A 16,676-nucleotide genomic window follows, 5' to 3' on the forward strand; every position below is an offset into this window, starting at 1 on the left:
AAATCAAGCAGAACTGGCTGACCTAAGGCTCCTTCTTAGGCTGATCAATAAGAGGAGCAGGAACTTATGAAGGAAGAAGCTCTGGAAATCGATTCCCTTAAAAACTGTCTGTGTCTACCTACCTTTTGGAAAACCTTCATGTCTCTGTGGGAATGCAAGCCTTAGTTTGAAGGCCTCTGGTGCAGTGTGTGAAGCCATTGATGGAGCTATTAGTGCTTCCTTTGTTGTAACAGAAGGGATGGGGAGAGAAGCGGGCTGGTGCAGAGGGAGGTAAGTTGGGGACCTGAGGCCTTGAAGGTGAGGAAATTTCTATCTGATACCTCCAGTTTTCTTTACGAAGGATGAGCTGTCTACTGAAAGTGGGGGTGTGGAAGGTGGAAGGCATCAGTTATCTGGGGAAGGTAGAGAAAGTATGAAATGGTCATTACAAACAATGGAAACTAGTAATTAGAGTGGAAAGTAGCTAGGCAGGGCTGAGGTTCCAGTTGAGGTTGAAGGTCATGATTTCAGATCTACATCACTCTGCGCACCTGTGTGATTTTCGTTAGCAATACTGAAGCTCTTATTCAATGTTTGTGAATTTGGTAAAATGCTGATCTTTTTCCTACGCTGAGGAATAACATGAATAACCACACAGAGGCCTGATAATAATTATAAGTTTATCAAAGTCCTTCCAGGGCTCTTCAGCGAAGGTGGCCTGGGACAGCTAGCCGTTTACATAGCACATAATGGCTTTCTTTTGTTTCTCATCTTCCTGGTGAATTGTGTTACAATTTCTGCTCTTAAACATAAATACCTCCACTCCTTGAGTTACCGATGCCCCTATGAACAAGGGTGAGGGTAGAAAGGGTGAGGAATGTCTGCTTTTCCTATCCCCAAGCAAACGGGAACTTGACGCATGGCATGAGTGCCAGAGGGCTTGTCATTGCCCATGTGTATTATCCAAAGCCGAGACGGGGCCACCATGGAATAAAAGAACAGGAATTCTCCAGACAACGGTGAAGGCTGTAAATCAATGTATCCTCTTTCTTGATACCTCTCATCTGCCTCCCTGTCCGTCATTCACTGGGAGAAGGATGGAATGAGTTGCAGGGGGCTGAGCAAGTTTGGCTTATAAATCTCTTACGAGATGTCGTTTTCAGAATCAGGCTCAAGCTGGGATGTTGCCTAAATACCATGGTATAGCATATGCCATGTGCCAGAATCTAAGATTCTGAGAGTCTAATCAATCTCTGTTTAACGTTGTCACGAAAGCGCCACAGCCATGGAAGGACAGGTTTTCCCATAGTAACAAACTATACCAAGTTACATGTTAAAAACACACCACACATAATCTGTGAGTTCAAGGATCTGTGACATGAATAGGAGAAACACTCTCAAGTCCCAAATGAGTGTCAATGTAGTTGTATTTTAAAGTGTCACAGTGGTAAGAGACCATTTCTTGAATTTTCCAGACCAAATGTGAATGCTTTGACTGGTTTTCCCTGGCCTCACAGCATGCGTCTAAGCCTCTCCCCACATGCCCTTGGCCACTGGCTGATTGTAACCACCTACAATAATAACAAAGTGACTAGATCTGATGAAACTCAAAGGAAATTGAAAATGCTTTAAATCATGCTTTCCAGAATCGGGGCTAAAGAGGCAGGCAGGATTATCCGCTGAAGTGGGGTGCCTGCTGTTGGGTTTAGGCCATTGGTACGAGGTGAAGTTTTTGATTAACACTGGGTTCTTCCAGCCCTTTGGGCCCAGAGGCACAAAGAACAAATCCAGTCAGTACATCAGCTTCTCTGGCTCCTCTGCCTTCCAGTAGGGTTGTATGACCATGCCTGGAAGAATGGGACCCAGAAATCCCCGATAAGGTCCTCGGGTGTGCCCAAATCCCGGGTGCCCACCCCATGCCCTGGCTCTCACATTTCAGTGGTTGTGTTCTGGCAAAACTTTGGAAGATCCAGTCCCAGACACCAATGTTTCCCCCCGCAACACACAAAAGAGGGTGTGGAGGAGCAGTTTCTCTCTGGTCCAGGTCCCGGCTGCCCTCCCACAGCACAGGGCAGAAGAACCTTGGGGAGTTGCTGAGAAGTATCTACGATGCCGGACTCTCTTTTGAGTCAAGGCCAGACTTTTGCTCATGCTTGGGAGGAAGGGCTTACCTGTCCTCCCTCTGGCTGACTGTCCCAGGTGAGGCCAGGGCTCTCTCAGCCTGGCTGTGTGGTAACAGAAGGACACGGTCTGTGGTGCAGAGAAGTCAGGACCCCGAGGAGCAGCCCAAAGCCAGAGAGGCTCAGTTTTACTTGGCAATGAGGAGAGAGGGGCCCAAGCAGACCTCCAGGGGCACAGGTCCAAGTCAGGGCCGACTCTCTCCCTCCACTTCCTGGTGTCGAGTCAAATGGGTGGGAGTTACTTATCTTGCAAAGTATCCTGTCCACAGCCTCTGTCTCTTCCACAACGCCTGTCTCATTTGGGTTTCTGTCCCACTTTTCATGGGCTGCTTGGGGTGCAAGGTGGGTCTCCACAATATAGGATAAAAACAAACCACCCCAATTTGTCTCCAGCTCTGCCACAGACTGTCCCTGGAAAACTCCCTTCCCCTCTGTAATACTCATCTGTAAAATGGCCTGAGTCAGGGGTTTTCACACCACATTCTGTGCAGGAGTCAGGAGCTTGAGGGGTTCTCCAGGGCCCTCTGAGAGGCACAGCAGAAAACGAGGCTGAACTGGCTCTGTCCTCCCCCACACAGCACTCACCAGAGTAGCTGTTTTTTATGTTTTATATACTGTGTTTCTACACAAAGATTCTTTGAAGAAAGGTTCTGAGGCTACAAAGTTTGAAAATTGCTGGAATAGATGATTGTTAAGGTTCCTTCCAGTCTGAGATACGTAAGACTTCTGAAGCCCGGCTCAAGTCATCCCTCCTCCAGGAAGCCTTCCTGGTTACCCAGTCCTGGGTACTTGAGCTCCAGCAATACTGATGGTGACAGGCAGATGCCCTCAGTGACCCACTGATGCTTGTGCAGATGTGTAAGCTATTTCCCCAGCTACAGGCTGAGCTCTTTGAGGGTAGATGTTGATTTTCCTTCCATGCCTCTGTCCCCTTGCAGTACCATATGCAGAGCAGGTATTCAGTAAACTTGCTGATGTTTCTGTCATGAGCTCTCACATGGGATAAACCTTCCAGAGAGATTCATTGCTTTGGGGGGAGAGGAGTCAGCCTTTGGTCTGCTGAGGGCCACCAGAGAGACCTGTCCTTTGGAAGCTGGGAACCCTACCTGGGGAACAGCTTCAGACTCACATGCTCCCCAAAGGGGTAGGCCTGAGTTATTGCTGTCCTCAGTGTCTGGGAAGGGGAGGGGGGCCTCTCCATCATGCGGGCCACATAGGGATGATGGGGGAATTCCAGGCTTGCTCAGAGTAGCTCTCTCTGGAGATGGAAGCCTAAAAGGGGGAGAGGGGAGTTTACTCAGAGACCCCTGAGGATGCCAGTAACCAGAGGGTGCTGGCGATGAAAGATGAGGACAGCCACAGACCAATGTCCCTGGGGTAGGCAGCCAGGAGGAGAGTGGGAGTTGTAGTGGTGGGGTGGGTCCGGAAACCTGGTCTCCCTTACTAGCTTTGTGATTTGGGGTAAATCACTTAACTTTACTTAGTCTTGATGTCTTTACCTATAAATTAGGGGCAAAAGAGCCTAGCCAACTGCAGGCTACCCCATAGTGAAGTGAGATTCCAAGGAGACAAGGGGTATGGAAGTGTTCTGTAAACTGAAAGAGGCAGGGATAGAAAGGATTCTGGCTGTTAACAAGGGAGACCCCTCGTCCCTGCCAGAACAGCTTCCCACGAGGTACAAGCCTTCAGTAGAACAGGGTTACTGTGAGGCTGGCCAGTGCTCCTCCTCCTGCTTCACTCCCAGCTGCCATCTCTGCCCAGCCTTGACGAATTTCTGGTCAGACGGGTGTGTGAGGGGGGCAGGGCAGTTCAGGACAGAAGCCCCAGCCCAATACTGGCCCAGAGAAGCTCCCCAAAGAAAAGAAATGTCCTGTTAAAGAGCCTCTGAAAGGTGTGAGGCCCAGGAGGCTACTGAGGTTCTTCAGGGCCCTTTGCTCACTGAGGTACCCCCCACAGGGTCCCAAGAGCTCGGCCCCTTAGTTCCACTGGACTTCTTGCTACTTGGCATGGGGGCCAGGTCCACCTCCCCTAATGCCTGGAGCTACATATTTGGCCTTCCCCCTTCCAGAGGGTGGGTCCTGGTTGGCACTGTGGGGCAGACGAGCCCTTAGCAGGTCACAAGGAGAGCTTGGCATTTCCCTCCAAAGACCTTCTCCACTGAATCCTCCAGATGTGGGAAGTAAGCGGCAGCCTGGATCAAGGCTGGAACATCTGGCAGGCTTTAAAATCCACAGCTGGAGGGTGAGACCTCTCCATGCTGACACGAGGAAACACCGTGAGGCTCCAGCCTGATTCTGCCCCTGCCTTGTCAACCCTGACAGGCTCTGTGCCCTGGTCCAGCCGTCCTGGGCCTCCCTCAACTGCTGTAGCCTGAAGTGTGGGTGCTGGGCCTGCGCAGCCAAACGTCTGGCAGATCTGGCTGGCTGTTGGGCAGCACCACAGGGCTGCTATCCCCTGGCCCCCCATGGCCCTTCCAGGATGAGCTGCTCTGGTGGGAGGCAGGCAGTGACGGATCATACACAGTCTCCTTCAGCGCCAGCCACAGGGTGTCCCGCTTCCCATTCAGCTGGCCCCGCTCAGGTACTGATTGTTCAGTTTCGTCCAGGTCCTCTGGGGAGGCACCCACAGAATCTGGTACACGGGCACTGGGCTCAGAGGTGCTTAGGCAGGTCTCGTCAGAGACACTGAGCCCCTCCAGGGTGCTGGCTGAGGAGCAGAGGCACTCAGGTGGCTCTGCAACCTTGGGCTTAGGGGTGTGGGCTGGGGCTTCGGAGGGGGCCTGCACAGGTTCAGCCTTCTGCCCTTGGGAGTCCTGCCTGGCCCGGGTTTTGGGGCTGGGGCCAGCCTGCTTATAGGGGGAAGAGGTCTGCAGGGCCGGACATTGGCTGAAAACTGCCTGGTGGTCCAGGAACAGCTCCCGTGGGGAGGCAGGGGCTGGTGGGGGCCGGGAGCAGCAGGGGCCGTCATGCAGTTGTAGATCCTCAGAGAGCACTGAGGGCCGGTGGGACAGTTTGCTAGTGGCTGTGCTGGTATCGAAGCTGGGGCTCCGGCGCCGCGCCAGGGGCTGTAGCTCGTAGTGCTCTGAGCAGGACCCGGGAGGCCCTCCCACTGGCCCTGATCGTGGGTGGCCTGCCTTCTCCCCACCAGGCTCTCCAGCTCCAGCATCCCATGGCAGGTGGGCACAGGGCCAGAGGATCTGCCCACAGTTCTTCTCTGGTCCAAAAAAACAGCAGAGAGATTGGAAGAAGAAGCTGGCAAAGCCACAGCTGACGCACTTGACCATCATGAGGATGATGCCCAGCTTGCGGTAGAGCAGCACCGTGGCAGGCAGCATGAGCACGCCAGCCACAAACAGGGCTGCAGCCCCCATGGCTGTGGCGCAGCTGGTCTGGCGCAGCGAGAAGGCCACACGGCTCAGGCGGTCAGGGTGTGGGCACAGGTGATAGGAAATGCAGTAGTTAACAGTAAAGTCTACCGAGAGGCCCACAGAGGCAGAGAGAAAGAGCGCCTCGGCAGTGTTGAGCTGCCACTCGAGTAGAACCAGGAGCCCCACGGTGAGCAGTACGGTGCCTGCCACAGCTGCCACGGAGAACAGGCTAAGTGGAACATTCCAGGTGCCCAGAAGCAGTGTGGCAAAGGCCAGCGCCAGAGCCAGGCCCAGCACCACAGCAGGCTCCGTGCTCAGGCTGTGCTGCAGGCTGTACAGCTCCAGACGGCTGGTGAACCAACCCTGGCGGAGGCCAGGAGGCGCCCTGCTCAGCTCAGCGGCTAGCCAGTGGCTGACCTCAGTGTAGAAATGGTGGGCCTGGCTGTAATCTGGACTATATTGGAAGTTGGTCTGAAATTGTAGGACCAGGGCAGCCAGACCACCCTGGGTATTGAAGCGGGGTCCCAGATCACAGGAGCTATTGGGGCCTTGCTCCAGAGCCATCATCTTGAGGCAGTGCAGGAAAACCTGGGGTGCCCAGGGGAAGCCTGAGTGGCCACAGCAGAGGCCAGGCCCCAGGCGGGCGCAACCCGGACTCTCCATCCAGTGCTGGAGGGCCTCCACGAAGCACAGTGTGGGCCAGCCCTGCGGCTGGGCACCAAAGAAGCTCTGATTCCGAGCTCTGTAGCAGAGTGCCAGCAGCCAGCGCTGGGCCTCAGGGCTGCTGGCAGAGAAGACAGGGTCACTCACCAGTGAGCTGTTGCTGCGAGGGTCCAGGGGGTCCCCAGTGTCCACAGGCAGGATGCCCCACACCAAAATCACGGGCATGTGGCCGCCCTCGCCCTCAGGCAGCCGCTCGAACAGGAACTGCTGGCGGTACTCTGCGTCGAAGCGCTCGAAGGGGTGACTGGGCCGGAAGACCTGGCCGCGGGATGGCGGCAGGGTGGGCAGCCTCAGGCGGGGGCTAACACCGGCGATGTAGGCGCCCCCTGCCGCCAGCGCGGCAAACCAGCAGATCCAGATATAGCGGAACTTGATGACGCCGCAGGGCAGAAGACGCTGGAAGAGCAGGCGCGAAGTGCGGGTTGTGGCCCGCCGAAGGCCGCGGAGCCGCCGCTGCAGCGCCAGTGCCAGCCGCCCCGGGGCGCTGCGGGCCCAAGGGCCCTGTGCCGGGGCTGCACAGCCGCGCGCCAGGTAGCGCTCGTGGAGCACGGCGGAGGAGGGCAGCCAGGCCAGCGTGAGTGCCAGGTGCGCCAGCACAGCCGTGCCCATGTAGAGGGCGAAGCAGCGCACGGCCGGGAGGCGGCTCAGGTAGCTGGCGTAGAAGGCGGTGCCCGTGGTGAGGCCCGAGACCAGCAGTAGGTAGCCGAAGTGGTGCATGGTTCGGCCCACGCGCTGCACCATCCCCCCAGAGGGCAGCTGGCTCTTGCTGAGGTGCCAGAGATCGAAGAAGACGAGGGTGTGGTTGGTGCAGACGCTGCTGAGCAGGATGAGGGCCGCCAGATTGACGAAGGGGAAGTAAGCCATGCGGAAGGCCACTCGGTAAAGAAAGAAGGCCACCAACAGGGAGCCCAGCACCCCCAGCAGCACCATAAGTGTGAGGAAGAGAGAACGCAGGTAGATAGCAATGCTGATGAAGATGGCAGCCAGGGCCAGCAAGGGGTACACCGTATCCTGGGCCAGGTAGTGCCTCAGCAGCTCCTGCTTGAGGCCCAGGTCCATGCCAGTGATGGACGTGTAGTTGTCAGAGAGCCCCCAGGGGGTAGCTAGGCGGTCCAAGTAGATGCCCATCATGGAGGCACCCTTTGGGGTGGGCAGGAAGAGCAGGCTGTACTTCAGGGAGGGTACCTGGTAGTCAGCAGTCTGGGGACTCAGAAAGTCCCTGTCCAGCAGAAAGTGCAGGAGTTGGTAGATGACACTGCTCCCGGAGCACTTGGTGGGAACCTGGGCACAGCGTGGGGGCTTGTCCTGCCCAGGTCCCAGACAAGAGGGCACCAGGGCACCGCGGTGGTAGTAGAGGGCACAGGCCCGCAGCAGGGCCAGTGTGCGGGCTACATCTGCGTGAGTAGTGTCCAGGCAGGAGGAGCGGTTGGAGAGCACGGCCACATAGTTGCCCAGGGACCAGCTGGGGCAGCACTCATTGGCTGCTGTGCGCTGGCACAGAGCCCCAAAGCGGGTATGGGAGCGGACCTGTAGGGCACAGACAGCAGGAGAGAGCTCAGGAGCAGGGCAGGGGCCCAGGTTTCCCCAGCCCTGCCCAAGGCCCTCTGACTTCCTTTCAGGCTGCAAGGCAGAGGCAGAGAGGTATCGCTGGAGCCCTGTGAATGAACGGCTTGTCTCTCAGATCTGCCTTTGTCTCCTGGCCCAAGGTGTCAGCCCTACATCCATCAAAGAGGAGCCTCAGGGATGCTGCCTGAGGAGGCCTCAGCCTGAGAGGTCACACACCCTCCCTAAGGGCCCCTGCCGGTCACACACTCCAACTCTGCACGTCCTGAGCCAGGAGCAGGCGTGGCAGTGGCAGCACCAGATGGAACAGGGCCAAAGGTCCAGGTAACTGGAAGCAAATGGTGAGAAACGTGGAGGCCAAAACATTCCAGGATCAGGGGCACTGCCACACCCTAGCCCCCTCTCTCTGTCCACTGGTCTGCTTAAGCCCTCTTAGGCACAAGGCTGTTTCTTACTCAGACCTCATGCCTCCTTTTCTCTTCCACTTGCTGTTGACATCACTATAGCTGGTGTAGTTACAGAGCATCCGTCTGGGAACTAGAGGCCCTGTTCTGCCACCGGCTGCTGTATGGCCTTAGATCTGAGATCATGGTGACAATAGTAGCATTAATTGAGAGATTATTATTGCCAATCATTGTGCTATAGTTTTACAAATTCTATCTTAATCGTTACAACATCTTGATGACAAAGTACCATTCTTATCCCCATTTTATAGATACAAAGACTGAGGTGCTGAGAGGTTAAGAAACGTCTGAAGTCACACAGCGAGGGAGTATTGGAGCTGGCCTTGAATCCAGGCATCGGACTCCAGAGCACATGTTCTTAACCAGTGTCTTTGGTACTTAGATGCCCTTGTGTAAAGTGCGCAGCTTGGGCTACTGAGTGGTGCTCACACTGTTTTTAGCAGCAAACCTTTCTGCAGATGTTATGGTTCTTTAGTTAGCACGATTGCATTGGCACTACTTGGATTGATGGGGGTTGGGGGCCTGGGGCCTCCTCAACAGCTCTTGAGGCTCCTTTTCAGGACCTTTAGGAAATCCCCAGGCTCTGCATGGTCTGTCTTTTAGCACTTGTCTTGGCTCTTCTTTCCCTACCGCAACCTGGAGCCACAGGGTTGGAATACTTTTCTAAGCAGGAAATGCTCTTCCCTAGTCTACGCTGGCAGTCTTGGCTCAGCTGTATTTCCTTGGGACCAGGTCTCTGTTGTCCTTGATTCAGCCCCTGCCCCTGGCACCTCCCCAGTCAGCTCACCTGGTCCTGTTCCATGCGACACATGGAATGGATAGCGTGTAGGTTCCATAGGCTGCCCGCTGAGGTGGACATGAACACCAGCTGTGCATAGCTCTTCTCTGCAACACACACCCCCAGAGCTCAGCGCTGTGGCCCCAGGTCCTGGGCCCAGCAAAGGGAAGATGCTTACCCAGGGCCATATGAGTTTCAGATTCTCGGGAGCCTGCAACCTGTGCCTGGCTGCCTCATTCTGGGCCTGCATCCCAGCTCCTGTGCCCCACCCACACCCAGCTTGACCCTACCTGGTGGAGCACCTGAGAGCTGCCTCATTTTCCCAGATGTAACCCAACTTCCTTGGCTTTCATGTAACCAGCTGGCCTCCTTCCCTTTCTCTCTGCCTAAATTTGTTCTTCTGGGCTCTCCTGTTCTAGTAGGAGGGGTGGGGACCACCATTAAAGCCAGGAGCTGGCCAGGCTGCAGCTTACCAGGGGGGCCACAGAAGAAGCTCTCCTGCCCGCTGTCCTCCAGGGGCTCCACCATCCTCCGGGGCCGGGCTATGCCCTCTTGGGCACTGCTCCAGGGTGTGGGGCTCAGAGTGGTGTGGGGGTTTGAGCTGAGGTAGAGAGAAAATCGATGCCAGGCACCATCTAGAGGTGGGGGGTTCAGAGGAGGCCAGAAGCTACTCCCCAGGGGGCCCCAGCAAGCCCTTCTGACCCGCCTTTGAGGAGGTCACCTGCTGGCCCCTCCCTAGAGACCTCATTTTTTCCCCCATCCCCCCAACAGTGGAACGATGAGAACTTATTACCTATTGAGCTCCAGGTCTGGGGAAAGGGAAAGCAGTTTCCTGGGGCCCGTGAGGGCCTGCAGTGCTCTCCAGACCACGAGCTTGCGCCCGATGTCTGTGTCCCGAGGCTCAAAGCCCTGCAGGGAGGAGGGCCCAGGAGATCAGGCAAGCAGGGGAGGCCTTCTCCAGCTGGCCCTTCTTGGCACGGCCCCTTGAGTCCCTGGAGCAGGGAAAGCCAGCCTGCCTGCCTGGATGGTTGGATGAAAGTATCACCTCTGTACCATCTCCCCGACTGTCTCTGGAGGTTGAGAGCCCACCACTGCCACCCCATCCCCAGCTGGGCCACTCCAACTGTCTGCCCTAGACTGAGTTGAGGTGGCCAAGCCTGGGGGCCCCCTCCCTCTCTTTGGCCCCTCACCAGCAAAGGCTTGGAGAAGTCGGGCAGCTGGCCCCCCAAGAGTCCAGCCAGGGTGCAGAGGAGGATGACAGCCAGACACAGCAGCAGCATGGCCACTGGCCACTCAGCAATCAGCTGGGAGTAGCTGGGAACGAGGAAGAGAACCTACGTGAGTTGGTGTTGAGTTGGGTGCGTGAGCTTAGGAACCACCAAGGAGAGGTGGTAGGGCTATACTGGGCATAGCCTGGTCACTACGGGGCCCAGACAAGGCCTAGGCCTACCTCTTTGGCATCCGGAAGGTCCGTTCCTGCCTGTAGAAGAGAAGAAAATATACTTGCTTGCCAGAGTCCTCTTGTAGGGCGGGGGGTGGGGATGGGACACATAGAGAAAGACGGTATTAACACTTTTAGGCTTTCCCACTCCCCAGCGGCAACCCTTCCTTCCTCTTCCATCCAGGCTGCCTCCTCCATAAGAGGCAGGGGACATCTTGGGTTGCCTCTTGATAGACTCCAGAGCCTGGGCGGTTGGCCTCACTTTTAAGCCCTGCCCTACCTTCCAGTGGCAGCTGGCAGGCTGCTGACCCACTCCTTACCTGACACTGACCACATGGTGCTGCACAGATGGTGGCTTCCAGGCCCCATCATGCTGTGAGCGGGCCGGGGAGGGACTGAGGCTGGAGCCATGGGAGCACAGAGCTGCCTGGTCCCCAAGTCCTGGCAGGGAACTGCCCCCCCGGTATTCCTGTGGTGCCCGGGTATAAGTGAACTGGGCAGGGGCCAAGGGGCTGGATGGGCCCACAGACTGGAGGGTAGAGGTTGCTGGTGGAGGTCCTGAAGAACTGGAAGGGTCCTCAAGGGGGCAGCTGTGGAGGGAGCTGCTTCTCTCTGGGCTTGCCTCAGGGGCCACAGCCTTGCTCTGGGACCTGGGGAGAGAGAAGGCAGGGAAGATTGGGTGGCGGATGGTGGTGGGCCACCCCACGCCCCAGCTTTGTTCAGTAAGCCAGCCAAGACAAGGAAACGGGGCTTGGGGTTTCTCCATTACTACTCCTGGGGGAGAGATGAGCAAGGTGGGGAGCACCTGGGTCTACATCCCCAACCTACCTCTTGGGGTTCATTGCCTCATTCACTCATCTGTCCATGCACTCAAAAAACATTATTGGTAGCTACACGACAGACACTGTTCTAGGCAATGAATGTGTTTTTATATGTGTGATCTTATTTACGCCTTACAAAAACCCACAAGGGAAGTATTTTCCATGCTTATAGATTTGAAAACTGAGGTTCAGTGAGATGTGAAGAGCTGGGCCTTGAACCTGGTTCTGACTTGCAGTCCTGTGCTCTTTCTGCTACAGTCATCGGTGCATTGTCTTGTGAGATATTTAGTGAGTACCTGCTGTACTCTTGTTCCCACAGATAATTACACCCTCTCTTTATTCTAGTCTCAGTTCAACGATTACCTTCCCTGACTACCCTCTCTAAATAATCACCCACCAGCTTTGCATCCCCCTGCCACCCCCTACCTGCTTTATATTTCTTCAGAGCATTTGCTACAAGCGAATATTATGTTATATAGTTGTCATGTTTACTGCCTGTCTCTCATATGGAATGTGAGCTCTCGGAGAGCAGGGGCCTGGTGCATTTGTTCATCTCTCTATCCCCAGGGCCTTGAGCAGTATCTTGCACACAGAAGGTGCCCAGGAAATGTTTGTTGAATGAATACTGAGTGCCATACAGGCTGCTGATAGTGGTTCTAGGATGAAGAGGGCCCAGCCCTTATCCTCCAGGCACTCACAGTAGGTGGGAGATGTGGACAATCCAATATGTTCAGTGCTCTGAGAGAGGAAGTCACAGAGGGCTGAAGGGGCCCAGAGGAGACCCTGACCTTCACAGGGATGGGGGTAGTGAGGAAAAGTCTGGTAGAGGCAGCTGCTGCCCTTCCACCAACCTTGGGCCATGGGGCAGAAGGTTTGCGTTGCAAGTGTGTGCACAGTTGGGAGAGGGGGTTGGCACCCCCGAGGAACTTGCCAGGGAGGAGTCAGAAATAGATTCCTCTTTCAAAATTACTCATGAGCACAGCACTCTGTGCAGGGACCCAGCCCCACTTCTTGGGTACAGGGGACATGGAGTCCTGCCTCAGTGACTGGATTACCAGACCTAGGTCAGGAGAAGATGGCTATGGCACAGAGTGCCTGAAGGCAATGGCGGGGTTTCCTCAGGGGTTCTGGACTGGGCAGCCTTGGCAGAGCCCTGTCTCCTTCCTCCATCTTCCTGGATCACCTGGCTTGCCAGAGCTTGCATAGCTCCCGTGGGAGAGCCAGGTGTATGCCGAGCCACCCCTGGCTTCCAGTCTTGCCTGCTGCACTGCTGGGCTGTGGGCCAGAATCCCGATGCAAGTAGACATTGCCCACAGAGGCTGGGTACTGACCAGAGACTGAGTAGAGGAATTGGAAAGAATAGGTAAGCTCATCCTCTTTCTTCCAGAAGGCTGGCTGGCTGGCATAGCAGTCTGGGGAGAATGACCCTTATGCTGAGAGTAAAATGGGGGAGTGGAAGTGGGCTCCTGGCTCCATCATCCTTTAGCTCTGGTGCCTTGGGAAAGACACAGTTCTTGGAGCACTGGCCTCCTTGTCTGTGAGTGAGGGTATGAGTGAGGGTATGACCCTCCCAGGTTTGATATGGGAATTAACTGACACACCATGTGAGGTGTCCGGCATGTGGAAGACACATTTGCTTTCCTGCTGCTCATCACACTCAGTGCTGCAGGGAACATGTAGTTTAAGAAGTATATTTATATTTACAATTTGACCTCTTTATGCACCTCAGATAATGTATTTCTACTTAAGAATGTTTTACACCTTGAGAATCTCACTACATATGTAATTATAAATACTTTCCTTTTTGCTATCCAAAGCTGCATCAGAATTTGATCTCAGGTTTAAATCACTGATACTTTTTTTTTTTTTTTACTAATTTAACTTTTATAAAAATAGGAATTCTACCAGTTGTTCGAAAGCAAGACCTCAGATGACCCCATAAAGTTAATTACATAGCAACCAGTGTCCTGGCAGATAAAAGACCTTATGGGCCCATCTTCATGGTCCAAAAGGAAGTTGGATAAATGGCCTGGGTTTATGTGTAACTACGGACATCTTTAAGATTTTTATTCTGTAGATCTTTTTTGAGCACCTACCACATACTGGGCACTGAGCTTGGTCTGGGTTGGATCCTGAAGGCACAATGATGACCCGTTAGTCCTGGTCTCCCTTTTTAGAGCAGGGCCTGCGTTCCAGGAGTCAGGAGGGTGGGGCAGCCAGGGTGCCTATTCCAACTGCCCATGGCCTTAGAGCACTCATTGAGCACTGGGCTTTTCCTAGGATCCAGGCCACCACTTGGAATGTCAGTTTCTTTTTCATTAAGGGAAGCCAGCACTCCAGGGGGTACTAGAAAATAATGGAAGCACTCTCCCTTAACCAGTCTGCCAAACCTCATAAGCCCAACCCCTTCCTTAGGTGGCTTCTGTTCAAGGGGAATTCCAGCACTTACCATTGATTTGCTTCTACTGAGGTCTTCCTGGCCCCAGGCCCTTCTTTCAACCCCTTCTATCCGTCTCCGGGGTCCTAGGATCAGCTGTTCCCAAATCTCATCCTTCTTAACTGTGCCCATCATTGGCAATGTGGCAGAATTTGAAACCCTCCACATTCTGATGGCTGTAGGACCAAGCCTTTGTCTCAACCCTCAAGCCTTGTCTCAACCCTCCCAAGGAGAACAGCCAAACTATTCTCAGAATGAAAGCTTTCTCCTGCCAGCTCCTGCTGCCCTCTATTCTCAGGAGACCTAGTAATAATACGAGTTAAGCACTCCAGGCCCTGCCTCCCCAGGGGGCTTTCATTCTTACCCTCTCAGTTCCATGGTTCTGACTGGGATGAACAACTTCCTGGGCTGGCTGCCTGGGCCCACTGGCTTGTAAGCCAAGTGACTGGGGCAGGCAGGCAGATGGAAAGTGGTGACACAGGCCTCCTCGAAAGGCCAGTCCCAGCAGTCAGGGCCTAGCTGACAGGCCCCCAGACGCAGAGCCCCAACTTGGGAGCCTCGTAAGGGCAATGTACATGTGCATCAACCTTGCCCCCAAGTCCACAGACATATAGCCACGTGGACTTCCATGTGATCCCACACAGTGGCCAGGATAGATGGGGGAGCAGTTAATGCCACTAGGAAAATAAAAAGGTAATTTTTAAAAAACAAAGAGTGAACTATTTCAAACTGTGCTTTAGCAATGCATTAGTAAAGGACTCTGTGTGTGTGCACACACACCTGCACACACACGTGCTTGCTGTAACATTCACTGTGCATTTATCCCCAGAGTTCTACTTAGCTCAGCAGGAGAGTATTTGTGTTTCTTGAATTGAACGGAGTCCCTTTGCCTGATTAGTGTCCAGAATCTCTGGGGACGTGCAGAAAGGGGCCACAGGTCCCAGGGAGTTGCTGGAGGACAGCAAGTGGTTCCTGTGCCCAAGAACGACCCTCGTGTGCAGGGGAAGTGAGCAGACCAGACAGAGCTAATCCTTGGCAAAATATCCAAGGCACCCAATGACTCTCCAGCCCCTTACAGAGATACTCCTGGTCCCAGGCCCCTGCTAACCCTGTCACTGTCCCTGCCCGGTCCCCCCCTGGCTCTTTCGTCAGGCCATAGTCCTAGGCAACCTCCTGGGCCAGGGAACACATCCATTCTGTGTCTCACCCCCCTTGAAGAAAGCTCTGTGCCTTTCAGATGGAAAGGTAGTTCAACTTGTCCAGGCTGATATGTTAACAATTGAGGGAAGAAACTATTTCTCTCTACTTGTGGGACCTCCTCTTGTTCTGAGGTACAGAATGTACATATTAACCGGGGCAGTCTGGAGACAATGTGTCCACCTCTGCTTCTTACCCCCAAAGAATGCCTCTTATTTCAGTCCAGGCAGGAGAGAAAGGTAATGTCACATCAGGGGAGGGATTCTGGAGGCAGCAGATCAGTCAGGGCACAGAAATTGCGCCATATTGCTACCTGGCTGGGCTGTTCCCTCACACATATGGTGGAGAAAGGGAGAGGAGAAGCACTGAGATCAGGGCCCTCAGTAGGAAAATGTTCCTCCGGTCCTGTCCGCTTGGGGCTCTTTCAGGGACAGTTCTGACCACAGCCTGAGCCTCAGAGCCTGCCGCCTTAGTGCCTCCAGCAAGGGCAGGTAGCTGCCACACGCAGAGACTCGAGCCCACACGTGTGCAGCCCGCCATGCGGGGCAGGGTGGAGACTGACAGTGATGGACAAAGACAGTCCCAGGCGTGGCCGACGAGCGCCTGCCTTCCCCAGGACACACACCTTGGCGAGCCTCCCATCTACAATACATGCGCACCCTCGAGCATACTGACATGCAGGAACCCAGACTGAGGTCGCTGCGGGCTTGGGGCTTATTGAGAAGACACAGGGACAGGGCCTAGAGGGAGGGGCTCAGGAGGCCGGAGGGTTGGGGAACCCCTGGCCTTAGAGGTAAGGTAGGAACAGGGGTGGGGCAGGTACCAGGGTGGTGAGGGCGATGGGGGTGCTGACAGTAAGGGGTAGGTATCAGGGAGAGAGAAAATTGACCCGGCAGAATGAGGGCGTGGTCAGGGGACTGGGAGCACTGAGGCGCCGGAAAGGGCTCTGGGAGAGGCTGGGGAATGAATGGGGCGACATATGGCGGCTACTGGGGATAACTGGGGAGGGGGTGCTGGGAAGGTCTGTGAGCTGGGTCTGCGGAGCCGTCCGCCCTACCTGTCCGGGGAGCTGCCGTCTGGGGCCAAGGGCTCCCCCTCCGGCCGCTGCTCCCCTTCCGGACCGGGGCCGGGAGCCGGAACGCAGCTGGTACTGCCTCTACCTCGGTCCATGCCCGTGGGCGGCGCCGCTGTCCGTGCTCTGGTGCTGAAGCGGTCGCGGGCGGCGGCGGGATCCTGCGCATGCGTAAGCTCCGGGCGGGGCGATCGCTGGGCGGGGCTGACGGGGAGCCCAGCCAATGGGCGCGGCATCGGGGGGCGGGGACAGAGGCTTCCCACGGCGCTGCTGCCCAGAGCTGCAGGCTCGCTGTCTTTAAGACTCCCGGGCTGGTGGCGTGGGCCCCCTGTACCCCGGCCAGGTCTGAGACATGCTGTTAGGAGTCCGGCCGTCTGGCTGTAGTCCGCACACCGGCCTTTCTTGGGGAGCATCGGTTTTCCCCGTAAGGAACCAGGAAGTGCAACCCCAAACAAAGTATAGAGAGCCTCACAACTTGAAATGCAGACTTTTCCAGTCGGAAAGAGGGAGCCCCTCCACGCCCGCCGTACACTGCACAGGGCGCCAAGAGGTCAAGAGGTCGGGCGACTATAATCACACATATCTCTTGGCTCCGTTCAGCGTCCCCAGCTCTTCCCCAGTGCGCTTGGCACCTGCTCAAGTTGGGTTTTTCTT

At 55.4% G+C, this 16,676-nt stretch overlaps 1 protein-coding gene across 3 annotated transcripts; it reads right to left on the reverse strand.

Annotated features, from left to right (window-relative positions):
- Positions 1-645: 645 nt before the first annotated feature.
- DISP2 (dispatched RND transporter family member 2) lies at positions 646-16,439 on the reverse strand. 3 transcript variants are annotated; one of them, XR_012494783.1, is made up of 9 exons: positions 16,008-16,439; positions 10,816-11,145; positions 10,505-10,534; positions 10,245-10,368; positions 9,848-9,963; positions 9,528-9,655; positions 9,064-9,161; positions 2,151-7,776; positions 646-1,826 (listed from the first exon to the last, which is right to left on the reverse strand). XR_012494783.1 is itself a non-coding variant. In XM_019725491.2 (8 exons), exons 1-8 carry the CDS (start codon positions 16,433-16,435, stop codon positions 4,516-4,518), a joined length of 4,515 nt encoding a protein of 1,504 aa, XP_019581050.2. In that variant the 5' UTR covers positions 16,436-16,439; the 3' UTR covers positions 646-4,515. The 3 variants fall into 3 exon arrangements, 2 of the variants coding, with proteins under 2 accessions (XP_019581050.2, XP_074184013.1); XM_019725491.2 differs by having other exon boundaries at positions 646-7,776; XM_074327912.1 differs by lacking the exon at positions 10,816-11,145 and having other exon boundaries at positions 646-7,776.
- Positions 16,440-16,676: the final 237 nt, after the last annotated feature.

This window comes from Rhinolophus sinicus, linkage group LG03 (assembly GCF_036562045.2).
Source record: "Rhinolophus sinicus isolate RSC01 linkage group LG03, ASM3656204v1, whole genome shotgun sequence".
Lineage (NCBI taxonomy): Eukaryota > Metazoa > Chordata > Mammalia > Chiroptera > Rhinolophidae > Rhinolophus > Rhinolophus sinicus.

Coding starts and splice junctions, on each gene's coding strand:
- DISP2 (XM_019725491.2), bottom strand. CDS start 16,435: ATGCTCCCCAAGAAAGGCCGGTGTGCGGACTACAGCCAGACGGCCGGA. Junction 10,369..10,504: donor ACCTTCCGGATGCCAAAGAG/GTAGGCCTAGGC, acceptor CCTCGTTCCCAG/CTACTCCCAGCTGATTGCTG. Junction 9,162..9,527: donor CTTCTTCTGTGGCCCCCCTG/GTAAGCTGCAGC, acceptor TGTGTGTTGCAG/AGAAGAGCTATGCACAGCTG.